At 35.4% G+C, this 15,115-nt stretch overlaps 3 protein-coding genes across 3 annotated transcripts; all 3 read left to right on the top strand.

Annotated features, from left to right (window-relative positions):
- Nucleotides 1-80: 80 nt before the first annotated feature.
- tomm40l (translocase of outer mitochondrial membrane 40 homolog, like) lies at nucleotides 81-7,695 on the top strand. Its single transcript, XM_082187186.1, has 10 exons — nucleotides 81-277; nucleotides 762-967; nucleotides 2,544-2,611; nucleotides 2,721-2,813; nucleotides 2,926-3,027; nucleotides 3,355-3,460; nucleotides 3,578-3,700; nucleotides 5,296-5,372; nucleotides 5,481-5,583; nucleotides 5,756-7,695. The coding sequence occupies exons 2-10, from the start codon at nucleotides 763-765 to the stop codon at nucleotides 5,893-5,895; spliced, it is 1,017 nt and encodes a 338-aa protein (XP_082043312.1). The 5' UTR covers nucleotides 81-277; nucleotide 762; the 3' UTR covers nucleotides 5,896-7,695.
- Nucleotides 7,696-8,805: 1,110 nt separating this feature from the next.
- On the top strand, nucleotides 8,806-10,588 carry apoa4a (apolipoprotein A-IV a). The gene is made up of 4 exons (XM_082185276.1): nucleotides 8,806-8,888; nucleotides 9,005-9,059; nucleotides 9,179-9,329; nucleotides 9,429-10,588. Exons 2-4 carry the CDS (start codon nucleotides 9,020-9,022, stop codon nucleotides 10,003-10,005), a joined length of 768 nt encoding a protein of 255 aa, XP_082041402.1. The 5' UTR covers nucleotides 8,806-8,888; nucleotides 9,005-9,019; the 3' UTR covers nucleotides 10,006-10,588.
- Nucleotides 10,589-12,302: 1,714 nt separating this feature from the next.
- On the top strand, nucleotides 12,303-14,694 carry apoea (apolipoprotein Ea). The gene is made up of 4 exons (XM_082185494.1): nucleotides 12,303-12,458; nucleotides 12,697-12,847; nucleotides 12,964-13,251; nucleotides 14,187-14,694. The coding sequence occupies exons 1-4, from the start codon at nucleotides 12,416-12,418 to the stop codon at nucleotides 14,497-14,499; spliced, it is 795 nt and encodes a 264-aa protein (XP_082041620.1). The 5' UTR covers nucleotides 12,303-12,415; the 3' UTR covers nucleotides 14,500-14,694.
- Nucleotides 14,695-15,115: the final 421 nt, after the last annotated feature.

Below are 15,115 nucleotides of genomic sequence, written 5' to 3'. Positions count from 1 at the left end.
TCAAGTCATTAAAACATAGATCGCTTACAACCATAAAATTGGATAAATGCATAAAAATTACTCGAAAACCGCTATTACTCAGCCCGCTTCTTGAACCATTCAGTCTGACTCGTAAATGACTAGCTCAGACGCTCAGACTTGTTTTGTGATTCATTGTGAACAGATTCATTGAAAAGATCCGACTCTAAAAGAATGATTCAAATCGGATTTCGCTTGAAACACGTGGTTCTGTAACCAGGAGAACCGTCCTCTGCGAGTGCGAACTGCGAAGCTCAACGTGAGTTGTCAATGATTCATTGTCATTGAGCTTCTTTTTTATTATTAATTCTAGTGTACTCCTTATGTATAAATCAGCTAGAAACACTTTTATTTGTCACATCTAAACGGCATTTATATCGCCAATAGATGTGTTTGACGAATAACAAAAAGCATGTGGCATTTAACGTTAGCTTTCGAGCTAATTTATCAATGAATTAAGTTGCCGTGCTGGTTGATGTAAGTTGTGTTGCATTCTGAGCTGGATACTTCACGAAACAGCAGCAGCTACTAATCGTTTAAATCCAATAGTTTTAAGTCATTTTATTATACAAAAGACCTTCCAGGACTATTTAATTGCCTAACCCTAACGTACATGCATGCATTGATTGTTTATCGTCCACACATAAATACTACTGAGTTTAGACCCAAATTACTGATTACAGATCATCACTTGAGCAAAGAATGTGCTCTCCATCTCTGTTTTCTCATGTGTCCTGTCTCAGAATGGGCAGTGTTTTGGCTGCCAGTGCCCCCAGCCCGCCTGCACCAGGGCCAGGTGGAGCAGGTTTGGTGTCAATGCCCCCAGGATTCACGATGCCGTCCGTCTCACCCGTCTCTGTCCCGGGCAGTGCTTCAGCTGGGCTCCAGGACACCGAGCCTCCCCTTCCGAACCCCGGTGGCTTTGAAGAGTGCCATCGCAAATGCAAAGGTAAACATAATTAATTACTTAATAAAAAAGAAAAGAAAAAAAGATTGTGTCTATTTATTCCCTGATAAACTAAGATTAATCAGGGAATCAAAACTTTAAACTTAGCCATTTCAGTTGTACCACGCTCATGTGTATTACATTGTTTTTAAACAACTGTACAAAAATATTTAAATTATAATTTGTTGATTTTGTGTGTGTGTATATATATGTATACATATGGTACAGGTCAAAAGTTTGGAAACATTACATTTTTTTATGTTTTTGAATGAAGTCTCGGTTACACTTTATTTTAAGGTGTCATTATTACAGTGTAATATATATTTAAGTACTATATTTAAGTAATATTAAGCAACTACATGTACTTACTATAGGGTTAGGGTAGGATCAAGTTTTGGTTGAGGATTAGTTGCATGTAATTATGCATAATTTACTGTTATTACTATATACATGTAACATATGTAACAAGGACACTGTAAAATAAAGTGTTACCCTTTAAAATATAATTTATTTCTGTGATGCAAAACTGAATTTGGATTCTAATACCGGTATGCTGATTTATTATCAATGTTGGAAACAGTTGTGCTGCTTAATATATTTTTTATAACCTGTGATACTTTTTTTTTTTTTTTTTTTTTGGATTCTTTGATGAATAAAACGTTTTAAAAGAACAGTATTCATTTAAAATCTTTTGTAACAATATACACTACTGAGTATCAAATCAGCATATTAGAATGATTTCTGAAGGATCATGTGACACTGAAGACTGGAGTAATGGCTGATGAAAATCCAGCTTTGCATCACAGAAATAAATTATATTTTAAAGTGTATTCAAATAGAAAACCATTATTTTAAATTGTAACAATATGTCACAATATAACAGTTTTTTCAGTATTTTTGATCAAATAACATACTTGATGAGCACAAGAGACTTCTTTCAAAAACATTTAAAAAAAAATAGTAATGTTTCCAAACTTTTGACCGGCACTATATATAATGCAAGAATGCATCAAATTGATCAAAAGTGACAGTAAAGACCTTTTATGAATTCAGTTTTTTTAACCTTCTATTAATCAAAGAATCCAGAAAAAAAAAAAACATATCATGGTTTCAACAATATTATTAAGCAGCACAACATTGATAATAATAAATATTTCTTCAGCACCAAATCAGCATTTTAGAATAATTTCTGAAGGATCATGTGACTGAAGCCTGCAGTAATGATGCTGAAAATTCAGTTTTGCCATCATAGAAATGAAATTTCAAAATATATTAAAATATATATATATTTTTTAAATTGTAATATTATTTCACAAAATTGCTGTTTTTACGGTATTTTTATCAATTAAATGCAGCCTTTTGCAGATACTTTTTTTAAAACGTTAAAAAATATTACAGGCCGTAAATATAAACCATTTGAACTGTATTTTATATCCTGCTTCCCCAGTTCAAAATCAATTCAAATTCAGGTATTCCATTTGAATTTGAAAAGGCATTCTCATTTCAGTTGTACCTTTTGCTTTGAATTTCGGTGATTACAAATTCATGGTTTTTACACTAATGTCTGTTTGTCCCTCAGAGGTTTTTCCCATGCAGATGGAGGGTGTTAGATTAACAGTGAACAAGGGCTTGAGCAACCACTTCCAGGTTAGTCCAGTGTGTTCACTGGTGGAGCTGAACGTTTCTGGAGTCGTTGTTGTTGAAGAAAGTCTGTCAGTCCCTGGTTGTAGCCATCAACTCATGTTTTAATTCCTAGGTGAACCACACAGTGTTGTTAAGCACTCAAGCAGATTCCAGTTACAGGTTTGGAGCGACCTATGTGGGGACCAAACAAATAGGACCAGCAGAGGTACATATTTGCGTGCAGTATAAATAAATATACAAATGTACTTTTTGATTTGAAAAATGAATTTGTGCTGTTTACCCTAATAAGTATAGTTAACATTAAATTTTTTTTTCAGGCCTTTCCTGTCATTGTTGGTGACATGGACAACACAGGGAGCCTAAATGCTCAGGTTATTCATCAGATCACAGACAGAGTGCGCTCTAAATTTGCCTTCCAGGTGTGTATTTGTGAAAAAAGAACCTTTCCCCTGGTTTCACAGACAAGCCTTCCAGACTAAACTGCATGTTTGAGCTGTTTTAACTGAAAGTAACTTGCTCTGGCATATCTTAAAATATTCTCAGTGCCAATGTTTTCTCTCAAGATGCACACCAGTAATGTTTTTTCTTTTCTTCTAAGGAACATTTATAAAAGCTAATCCTTAGGTCTAATCCTGGCTAAATCTAATCCCTGTCTGTGAAACCAGCTCCATATGTGTTTATTTCTGATTAATTATGATCAAATATGAAAGCATCGCTAGACGTACTGAAACACTTGTGTCAATCAGACGCAGCAGCAGAAGTTCGTGAACTGGCAAGGTGATGCTGAATTAAAAGGGGAAGATTTCACTGCTGCTGTGACCTTTGGTAACCCAGATGTGTTGGTGGGGTCTGGTAATTGTCTTCTTTTTCATCCGAGTTTATTTTAGTTGCTGTATTTGTTTTTAGTCATGTCATGTCCTTTCTTTAGTTAACGGTTTTCTCACCTCTCATCCCTCGCATCTCTCTCAGGAATTGTTGTAGCTCATTATCTCCAGTCTGTCACTTCGTCGCTGGCATTAGGAGGAGAGTTGGTGTACCACCGCCGGCCAGGAGACGAGGGCACAGTCATGTCTCTGGCAGGCAGATATACAGGTAAACGCATATAAAGAAAGAGTAGTTAGGCATGCAAGTATCAAATTTGTATGCATCTTTTATCAAGGTATGTTGAATTAAATGATAAAACAGGTTGAAAAGACAAACCAGTGCTGTCCTATTAATGTGCCCCTAATAGGCCTTTTCAGATATTACATTTCATGTAGTTATATAGCTGTTTGGGAAAGTAAAAGGTCTGCAAATTTTCAAAGATCAAAGTGCATGATAAACGCTTTTATGGTCTCCCAAAATAAATAACTGATTCTGAACTGCCTGAAACAAGTCGTCAGTAATTCCAATCTTACTTCCTGCACGAAGGTTTGTAAAAAAAAAAAAAAAAGGCTTAATGTCAGCCTGTGTTCTCCATTGGCTGCTCGCGAAGAACGTGTACTTTGACCCTCAAACTCTGCAGTTGTAGCTGAGGCCTGGAAGAATTTGGTTTGTTTTGTCAACATGTTGAGAAGACGCTGCTAAAGCAAATCTACTTTGCATGTACTTTCAAAGAATGACGACTCAGGAATTGATACAGTAAACCCGACGCTATCGTTACTGTTAATGTATCACTGTTTGTACAAGTGCTGAGGAAGGCTCCGGAGCTGAAATTCAGATATGGTAATTAGGGGAGTGAATCGTCACAGGTCTCACGATTCAATTCGATTACGATTATCATGTCAAGAATTTGATTCGATTCGATATCGCGCTCACTTTTCAATATTACTTCACATGCCTACATTTACGTCAATGATTACAAGCAGTCAATATGAACTCCCTTTTTATTTCAGCTGCTTTAAGAAAGTACATTCACTTCCTGAATGTAGAAAACATCAAACAAAACTTAAGTCTGAAAACAGTAGACAACAGGACCATTTAGAAACACTACACTAGTAAATAGTAAAAGCGCATGAAACTGTCAAGTGTACTTAAGCTCGCGCACACACACACACACATTTGCACTTGACACGCATGCAGCCTCACACGCTCACACACTCGCAGCACACTCATGCACACTCAAGCTCACACCCTGTACATTTTAAAATAGTGGGTGCATTTTTTATTACTCTCTTTTGTGTTTCGCCTCAGTCCACCATTTTACGCTAGCACGAGTTGTGGATATGTGACGAGAAACGTCAGTAGGGTATAATCGATTATGGTGTATCGATGCAGAATCGTCCACGTCCGCATCGCGAAGCAACGATTAATTTCAACGCCCCTAATGGTAATGGCCGTTTCGCTTCTGACATGTTCTGTTGACCAATCACTACAGACTGGGGCAACTGACCAATCAGAGCAGAGTACACTCTCGGAAAGAAGGGGTTTAGAGAGGCTGAATCCTTCGTCAAACCATTTCAGAGGTGATGCTGCAATGAGAAAATTAAAGTGCTTTTGACCTTGGATGTACAGTATGTAAACCGATTGTAGGAGACCTCCAAAACAAAACTAGGAACCTTTAAAATAGCAGAATAGGGGCATTTTAATAACAAGTTTAATTTTTGTCTTCTTCAAATAACAAAAAGACACAATAAAAATGTATCATGTAATCAGATTTTAGATTAAAAAAGTACAAGTTTGGTTTAATAATGGCTTTCTGAAAACAGGCAGCAACTTTATCGCCACATTGACACTAGGAGGAGCTGGAGTTCACGGGTCATATTACCACAAAGCCAATGATCAGGTAAATGTTCCTCAGCAGAATGATTCATGTCTTAATTCATTCATTTATGGTGTTTTATTGCTTTATAATGACCTTTGTTTTGTTGTTGTTGTTGTTTTTTTGTATCAGTTGCAGGTCGGCGTGGAGTTTGAAGCGAGCACCCGTATGCAGGACACTAGTGCATCATTTGGGTACCAGGTGGACGTCCCCAAATCCAACCTGCTCTTTAAAGGTTGGTACACATACATACAAATGCATGCATGCATTCATCAAGATTTCATAATTTTAACTAAAATCCATCCCAAAATCCTCAAATGATTTAAAAAAAATTGTTTGCATGGAAATTCATGGTTACAAAGTATGTGATAAACCCTGATTTACAGAATCTTTCACTCTATCTGTAGGTTCTTTAGACAGTAACTGGGTGGTTGGAGCTACGCTTGAAAAAAAGCTTCTGCCTCTGCCTCTGTCACTGGCCCTCTGTGCTTTCCTTAACCACAGAAAAAACCAGTTCCAGTGTGGGTTTGGCATCACCGTTGGTTAAACCTGCCTTCTTTCTTGGTTAATTCTTCGGTTTACACATCAGTGCTGTTGCTGGTGAAACGGTTAAGGTTGGACCCACTTGCAAATCCACACTTGTACAAAATCAGTCAGTAACTAAGAAGCAAAACAAAGGAATATTTGTTGTTAGTTCCATGTATCAGACCAACCCCAGGGTTTTCATATGAACAAAAAGCAATGACAATTCCAATATCCCCCCCAAAAAAGTAACATCACCACCTGATGCATTAGAAGAACCAAGAAGAAATACAAATACACACATAAATGTGTCATTCTTTTTATTGTTTGTCTGTTCAGTTCTTTTTATAAATTATTTCCTTGTTTATTTTTCATTTCATTGTCAGAATCTTTTAAAAATTCATTGCTGTACTCATGTAAGCATCTACATAAATAAATAAAAAATTGTGCATTGCTGGACAAACATGGATAAATTATTAAAACAAAACATATCTAACAAACTGAGATGTAAGTATCATATTTATGGATGTATTTTTGTGGGTGTGAAAAATACATTATTTAGAGGTATTTTTTTCTTATAAAACTTTGTTCAATGGTTGAGAAACGTCCAACTAAGCCAATAAAGTTTTCACGTTATATTCTGTTAACTAATCCCAAATCTGACATTTCCCACATTGTATGCAGTGCCTTTATAAATATGTATATTGAGTATTACCTAATGACATCTGCAAAGTGGTCAAATAGATTGTGTGTGATTAAAAGGTTTACGTGTACAACTACTTAGACATATTAATGGTTATAATATTGTGTCTTTAAAGGATACGACTTTACTAACATATCACAAACAGATTTTTATTTAGTTAAGTGAATACATGCAACAAAAGAATATAGAAGAAAACCCTTTGTGCCATTCTGTGTGATTGTATGTTCAGCAGATATCAGGCACTTTTAAATGCAGATAACTGATGTGATGAGAGCAATGTCCAACAATGTCTTCTTTAAAACCTGACACATCAGTCATTATTACATCAACCTTATATACGTGCAGACCAACATGCATAGACACAAATGTACCTCTGTCCCTTAAAGATAACTTCACATGACTGCAAATGAATAATTGTGAGAGAGTACAATTAGTTTTTACTCTTTGTCCATATTCAGTGTTATTTTAGCAATTTATAGTTTAGCAATATGTACAACACGTTTCCACCGTTCTAAACAATTCATTAGTAAAGTTCATATTTTCATTAAAACATTTTTTTAAAATCTACATTTATAAAACTATACCTTGGCAGTAAATGACAAAAATGAATTAACGCTGCTACGAGGGTGTTTCTAATACAAGAGTTGATGGAGTGATGGCAAATTTCACATCTTTCTTTCTTCTGACCACTATAATCAGTCTCTCGATATTTTTCCCGCTTTTTGGAAGTCGTGAAAACGCTATGATGGATTTATTGGAGCAAATGTGAATCCAAAAGTTTACTCAACCATGATGACTTCCACTTTTGTGTACCCTGTTGATTTTAGCATGGATGATTTGAGCAACAGTGATAGGAATCTGCATAGGAATGCAGACATAATTTTGACTGGAATGCAAGTAGATCAATATGACTGAAGCTCAGCGCTCAGTTCTCAGTGTTCTCCTTGACCTGATTAATAAGTGCAGATGCAAACAGACTTGATGGCAGTTTTGTGTAATTGGATAAATGCCTAGACGAGTTACAATATTGCTTAAAGTAACCTTTTACCTCACTGATGTACCGCTGATTTCTTTTTTAGACTGTGTGTCTCAAACCAATAAACACATCAGTTTAAAACGAAATCAAGATTGTGGAACAATGTTTGTTCTTTGACTCTAATATAGCAAGCAGAGCTTGCTGAAATGCTAATTTGAATGTGCAAACTGGAAATGCTTAAAAAGGGCAGAGATAGACCCATCAACATTTCACATGTAATTTAAAATAACAAGAATAACAGACAAGATACTGCAGATCCCTATTGTAACCTTATGTTGTTTCAGTTTTTCCTTATACATTACAAACAATTTTATAAGCCAAACATCTTAAACTATAAACAAAAATTATTTAAAACAACACTAAAAAATGTTGCTGGAATTAGTTATAACAATGTAATTTTTTTTTTAGATAACTTAAATATATAACTTAACTAAACTAAAATCAACTAAGCTTAATATTTGAAGTCAAGCACGAATACATACTTTTTTAAGTTGAAACAACACATCATTTATTATTCTAATGTTGAATTTTAAGTTCACAGCAATCATTTTTTACAGTGAAGAAACACTCTTTTTAAATTCTTTTTGCGTACAGTTGTTAAATGTGTGCTTCATTTTGAAAAATATATAACAGAAATCTGAATGCGCAGGAAAACCTTCTATAGCCAATAAATGTGGCTTGTGAGAATGTTCCCATGGATTCTGAAACGTTATGGTGTATATGTAGATTTCAGGTGTTAATAAACATGATTTCTATGATAAACATTCTATATGCAAATATTTTTACATATACAGTATATGGTGCAATGTTTGGGGATTCTATTTATTTATTTATTTATTTATTAAAGAAAAAATCTGTATACACAAAATCAAAACATTAATTAATTTATTTTTGTTTTGTAATTATTTACAGTTTCTCAAAACAATACTGGTTACACAAAACCAAAACTATAGGAATTGTTTTTTGTTGTTTTCTATACAGTAATGCATCTTGATTACAGTTTGAATTTTTGGTTTTGTGTTTATAGTATGTTATAGGTTTCGGGAAATGTGTCTTAAATATTTACAAGGCATTCACTTTAGACATAGTACTTAGTCACAGATCTGAGTTCAGTTCAGTTCAGTTGATTTCATGATGTGGAATGAGTGACATGGCATGTACAACTGACAGCAGGGCATTACCTTCTGGACTTTACTGCCTTTATCAGAGCTCTGCAATCCATTTATATACAGTGCTGATACATTCTCAACACTTACACACAGAAGAGGACAAGAGAAAGGTGAGGAACTGGACAAAAACCAAAATGAATGCATACTTGTGTCCTTTTCAGTAAAGTGAAAGCTAGACAAAAATATTCATAGTGGTCTTGTCTGACAAAATAATTTTTTCTTGTAGAGTTGGCAGATAACCATGAAGATTCTTGCAGTGTTTGTTATTGCAGCTTTCTCTGGTAAGCATTCATAGAATTTTACTAAATTCTTAAAAATTATGTTTTTTTCACTCTCAAAACTGGTCAGAAAATAATCAGCTTATATGTGTTTATTTACATATATTTCTTGAATCCATTAGGTTGCCATGCCAGTATTATATGGCAGGACCGACCAGAGAGCAGTATGGATCTTGTGAAGAACGCATTCTGGAATTATGTGTCTCAGGCAACTCTCACAGCTGAGGACACACTGCAGGTGATTAGAAAATCAGAACTGGGTCAAGAAATCAAGTAAGTATGTAGTAAATGAGATGATGACCTGATAAACTGTCTATGAAACAAATCATAAAACTTTGAAGAACACAAACATCCATCTCTGTTTCTCCACAGTGACAGGATCTCTAAAAGTGCTGATGCCATCAATGGATACACCCTGGCCATTCAAAGTCAAGTAACTCATCTGACACAAAAGCTTCTGGACAAACTTTCCCAGGATGCGGATCAGTTGAAACTGCGCCTGGAACAGGAAATGACATCTGTGCATTCCCAGCTCAAGCCTTATGTTGAGGAGATCAGAGTTGATATTGAGGAGCAGGTTGAGCGGCTGAAAAAGGATGTGGCCTCGTATGCAGAGACCCTGAATTCTGAAGCCCTGAAATCTACTCTGGTTCAGGGGGCTGAGGAGCTGAAGGCAAAACTGGAGAGAAGTTTCATGGAAATGGGTCCTCAAACTGAGGAGCTGAAGCAGAAACTGGACCAACACTTTTTGGAGTTTCAGATGAGCATGACTCCATTAGCCCAAAGCTTTCAGAGTCAGCTGACCCAGGGAAGTCAGGAGCTTCAGAAGAATCTGGCTCCGTATTCAGAGGAGCTGAGAAAACTGGATCCATACGCACAGGACCTGAAGGCCCAGTTAACAGCTCTCTGGGAGTCTTTTGACAAGATCAGCACTCTTGAAAGACCTTAGAGACTTTATGGAGACCTTTTGGAAACGCAAAAGGGTGCTTCTGTTACCATTGGGGGTTCACCTAATATATTTCTTTGATGCTCATGTATGTTTTTCAAAAAATTGCTAAATAAAATAATGTAAGCACTATGATTGATATCCACATTTTTTAAAAGATATTTCACAATATCATCTCATGATAGCATGTACAGTCATTCATTAGCTTACCAAAACAAGGAAGGAAGGAAATAAAGAAGAAAAAACATAAGACATTTGATGTAAGACTCATAAGTGAGTTTATCTAATGGCAGATGTGTAGGAACTTGACCTATCGACATTTTGACTGAAGGTACCCTGTGCAGTTGACCATAACAGTATTATACTTTGTTTTTAGCCAAATAAATGCAAAAAATACTATACATCAAGAGATATACATTTGGAGACAATGCAAATGCCTCTCCAATAATCTTGAAGTGAAGTGAACCCATACTTGGAATTTGTCCTCTACACTTAACCCATCCAAGTTAGCGCACACACATTAGGAGCACACACACACTGCAAACTTTCCAGCAGGCATTATTTTATCCCAATCCCAAGTATGAAAGGTTTTTAAACATCTCTAATTTCTAATGTTGTGGTCCATGTTCAAGATCTTGTATGTGTGAGGCTTTAGAACTTTTATTTCACCCCTAGTGTGATTACGTAAGGCTGGAATACACTACATAACTTTAAAAATCAAAAAAGATTTTAAAACGCATCATCATATATTTGCCGACATCAAAAAGTGCAATGAACAGTACATTCCAGGGCCCAGTTTTATGGCGGGCCCCCTCTCTGACTGCAATCGTGGAGAAATGTTTGCTACATTTTGATTGAATCTAGGAACAAACAAACAAGCACAAACAAATGTCTAACACCACTAGATAAGGGTGGTAACTGGCAGACACCTCAAGTGTGAGAATTATATGAACTCTCATTGGTCTACAGGCAGTTTCTGCCCTGCACCCATTTTAAGACTAATCCCGAAGGTTTAGGTCAGAAACACCATAGAAATTCTTTAGGACATTTTACGTACAGCTGTGATGTGGTTTTTGCAAATTCAACCTTCACACTCTTGCTCTTACTGATGGAATGTGAAATAAGTGAAGACTGGCCATCAGGCCACGCATATATAGTGAAGCCTCCACCACTATACTGGCCAGTGTTTCAGTTTCATTGTCCAACACCTGTATGTTAGGTAATACTAATAAATGTGATAAACATGCAATAAGTCATATAATGTCAATTGTGCAAATGACAGTGTATCAGTGCCTGCAAATTTATATTTATACTCCAATTGAGACCTATTACACAGATACCTTTATCAAAACAACCTATTATTTAATCTATTTATTATGTGTGATACATGAGTCACAGCCGTTTATCACAGCCTTCTTGCACAAAGTCTTCATGTAAGAAATGCTCAAGATAATAGACTCATTCTCTCTTGTGAGATGATAGCAGTTTGCTGACATGGTGTCTTATGTTTTAGTTATTTTATAATACAGTGATATTTCTAGTAATTGAGGGGTAATTGTAAAGTGGACGTTGAAAATAAAACCGTCTGTAAAAAGAAGCCGATAATAGATGGAGAGAAGAAAACATGGATACATAGGTTAAACATGTTCTTACACTGTAAAAAATATTGTTGGTTTAACTTAAAAAAGTAAGTAATCTTGTTGCCCTTAAAATTTTGAGTTAATACAATGAAGGAAATTGGTTTAATCAACAGAAAATCTAACTATTATGTTATCTGAACCATATAAATTATCTAAGTTGATCTGACAAAAGAAAAATTGTGACAAATCATTTAATCAGAACACAAAGAACGCATTACAATGCTCATTCCAAATGGGTTGAATGTGAAGTACAAAGTGATCAAATGGTAGAGAGAAGAGAGATAAATGATAAGCTTTGATCCTTGAATCATGCAAGGCAAGATGTCTTTTTAGTAGCAAATGTCTTGTTACATAATAATGAGATATTACCATTTTTAACATTTACTTACAAATTACATTATTGTCTTGATTGTTTTGAATTTACCATAATTCAGTTGTGCTCAATAACAGTGTTCAAATTGGTTCTGTGCTTTCACTGAGCTGGCAAGATCACCTAAACAAATGGACTACATTCATTATTAACAAAACAGTTTTGATTTATAGCACATCTTGTCCCTTTGGAACCTTAATCATGCTACGTGGAATTGAATACTGCGATAAACAAGTATCTCAAGAGAAGAACTTTGGACACAGGCTGCCAATTCACTTGTTCATAGTCACATTATGGCTATCAACATGACTGTGATCCAAGTCATATAAATACCAGCTGTTTCAAAAACTCTCGTTACAGAACACATTGGAAGATCTGTCTGGTGTACTGTCCAAAACCAATCATGAAGTTTGTGGCTGTAATCCTCGCCCTCGCTGTAATTTCAGGTAAGCGACAATCAACAATGCCAGTCTTCACATACAGTTTATTAACTGTATGCTTATTCAACAGAGGCTGATAGTTTGATTTGATACATATGCTTAGAACTTGGATTACTTTGAACGGATTATGTGATGGATTTCATTGAGACCTTGACTGTACAAATGGTGTATCTACAACCATGGGACTCCATTGACAAATATTCCAAGCGCTAAAGAATATTTGGTCTCCATTCTGACTTTACAGGCTGCCAAGGGAACTTCCTGTTTCAGGATGAGCCAAAAAGCCACTGGGAAAAGGCAGTGGATCAGTTCTGGAACCGTGTGTCTGAGCTGACTTCTAGGGCTGAGGAGATGAGGGACAACATCAAGGCCACTCAGCTCGGCAGAGAATTAGAGTGAGTAAATGCTACCGCTGAGCAAACATTTGAGCAACTCAATTTGCAAAGACATGATGGAAAGTCAAGTTTCAAGAAAGCTGATATATGATAGATTCATTTCAAATTCTTTGCAGCACACTGATCGGTGACACCATGATGGACCTGGAAATGTATAAAGATGACATTCACTCCAAACTGGGCCCCTATGCGCAGGAGACTGCCGAGAGATTCAATGAAGATCTGCAACTGCTGACCAGCAAACTCCGCACACACATGGAGGAAGCTAAGGATCGTGCCACTGAATACAGCCAGGAGCTCCGGACTATGGTGGAACAGAACGCTGAAGACGTCAAGAACAGGGTCAACACCTATGCCAAGAAATTAAGGAAACGTTTTAACAAGGACATCCAAGAGATCAACAAGTGAGTCATGGTATCAAGCTTAATTACATGAGCTACTATTGCGCCACTTCTATACAAAGTACACTACCGTTGAGAACGTTTTTTTTTTTAGGAATTAATTGGCATATTTAACAAGCATGCATTTAAATGATAAAAAAAAAAAAGATTTCTTCTTCAAAATTTATCAAAATGATTTGAAGTTCTATTTCAAATAAACGCAGGTTTTTCAACTTTCTAAGCGTCACTGTTTCCACAAAAATATTAAGCAGCGCAACTGTTTTTAACAATAATAATAAGAAACATTTCTTGAGCACTAAATCAGCATATTAGAACTTGAATAACGCCTGCTAAAAAATTAAGCTCTGCCATCACAGTAATAAGTTTTATTAAGTTTAATTTTATCATATGTTTATATAAAATGTTATTTTAAATTGTAATCATATTTCACAATATTACTCATTTACTCTACTTTTGATCAAATAAATGTAGCCTTGTCGAGCACAAAAGAATTCTTTAAAAAACAAAAAGCTCGTACTGAACCCAAACTTTTGAATGGTAGTGTATAAAGCAAACATAATAACTTAATGTTCATATTAAGATTATTTAGTTTAATAGTAAAAGGAATCATTGTTTAATATGCCTCATCAGTTTAAGAAAAAAATAATAATCACATTTTGATTTTGATATTTTTACTTCTGTGGAAGGGAAATATAATATAAAATATGATATGTTAAGAAATATATTAAATGATGTTATGAAATATGATATAAGTTTAGTTTAAAATGGAAAAAAAACGTGTAATATATTACCAAACCGGTATTAGTAACATAGATATGCACTATTTTATAATTAGATTACATTTACAAAATATATATTATAAGAATTGCATATATAAAGTTATACTGCAATATTCTATGAACATCTAAATTTTGAGCAATTTGTCCTCTGATCTAAAGGAAAATGGAAACATACTTTGAGGAGGTTCGGTCTCGTGCTGCTCAGAATATGGAGGATGTGAAGGGTCGTCTTGAGCCGTACTTCACTTCAATGCAAAAGCGTGCTGAAGAGAAGCTGACATCTCTGGGAGAAGTGCTGAGAAGCCAGGGTGAAGGAATAAAAGAGAAACTGGAATCACAAATGCAGAGCCTGAGAGAGCAAATTGAGAAGACCACAGCAAATATGGGTAACACTCTTCAGGAAAAGGCAGAGGAGCTACAAAATTGGTTTGAGCCCTATTTCTCTCAAGTCCAGAAGCAACTGGGCTATTAATACAAGTGCATAAGAATGAGGTCTCAGAAAAATGATTGGATTGACTTTTTCATTTAACTTTGCTTACAGAAATGTATTGGAAATGTAAAGGTAATGAGTAAAAATATATCTAGGCTACCATTAGTACTACATGTATGTAGCTACAGATGTAGACTATGCAATATAAAGCTTAATAAAAACAGCATGTATTAATGAGTACGAGTAGGCTATCCTTGTTATACACATATATTGTTAGTTCATTCTACATGTTCATGGGTCAATGACGTCACTTATTTTCAGTGTTGGGGGAAACTCATTACAAGTAACTTGAGTTATGTAATCAGATTACTTTTTCAAGTAACTAGTAAAGTAACGCATTACTTTTAACATTTACAACAAAATATCTGAGTTACTTTTTCAAATAAGTAACGCAAGTTACTTTGTTTTCCCATTTATTGACTGACAGCTCTCCTGTCCCCATGTTGAAACGAATCATAAGTGCAGAGGGGTTGTGTGTGAGTGTGAGTGTGTGTGTGTGTAAACATGATGGTTATTGTAGTTCTAGACTAAATGAGAGTGTGCATTTACTCATCTCACTTGCATAAAAAAAGATTAAATATTCTTCAAAATGAATAAA

The sequence above is a fragment of the Leuciscus leuciscus genome (assembly GCF_965113295.1).
Source record: "Leuciscus leuciscus genome assembly, chromosome: 12".
NCBI lineage: Eukaryota > Metazoa > Chordata > Actinopteri > Cypriniformes > Leuciscidae > Leuciscus > Leuciscus leuciscus.
This window is presented reverse-complemented; position numbering and strand designations above follow the sequence as displayed.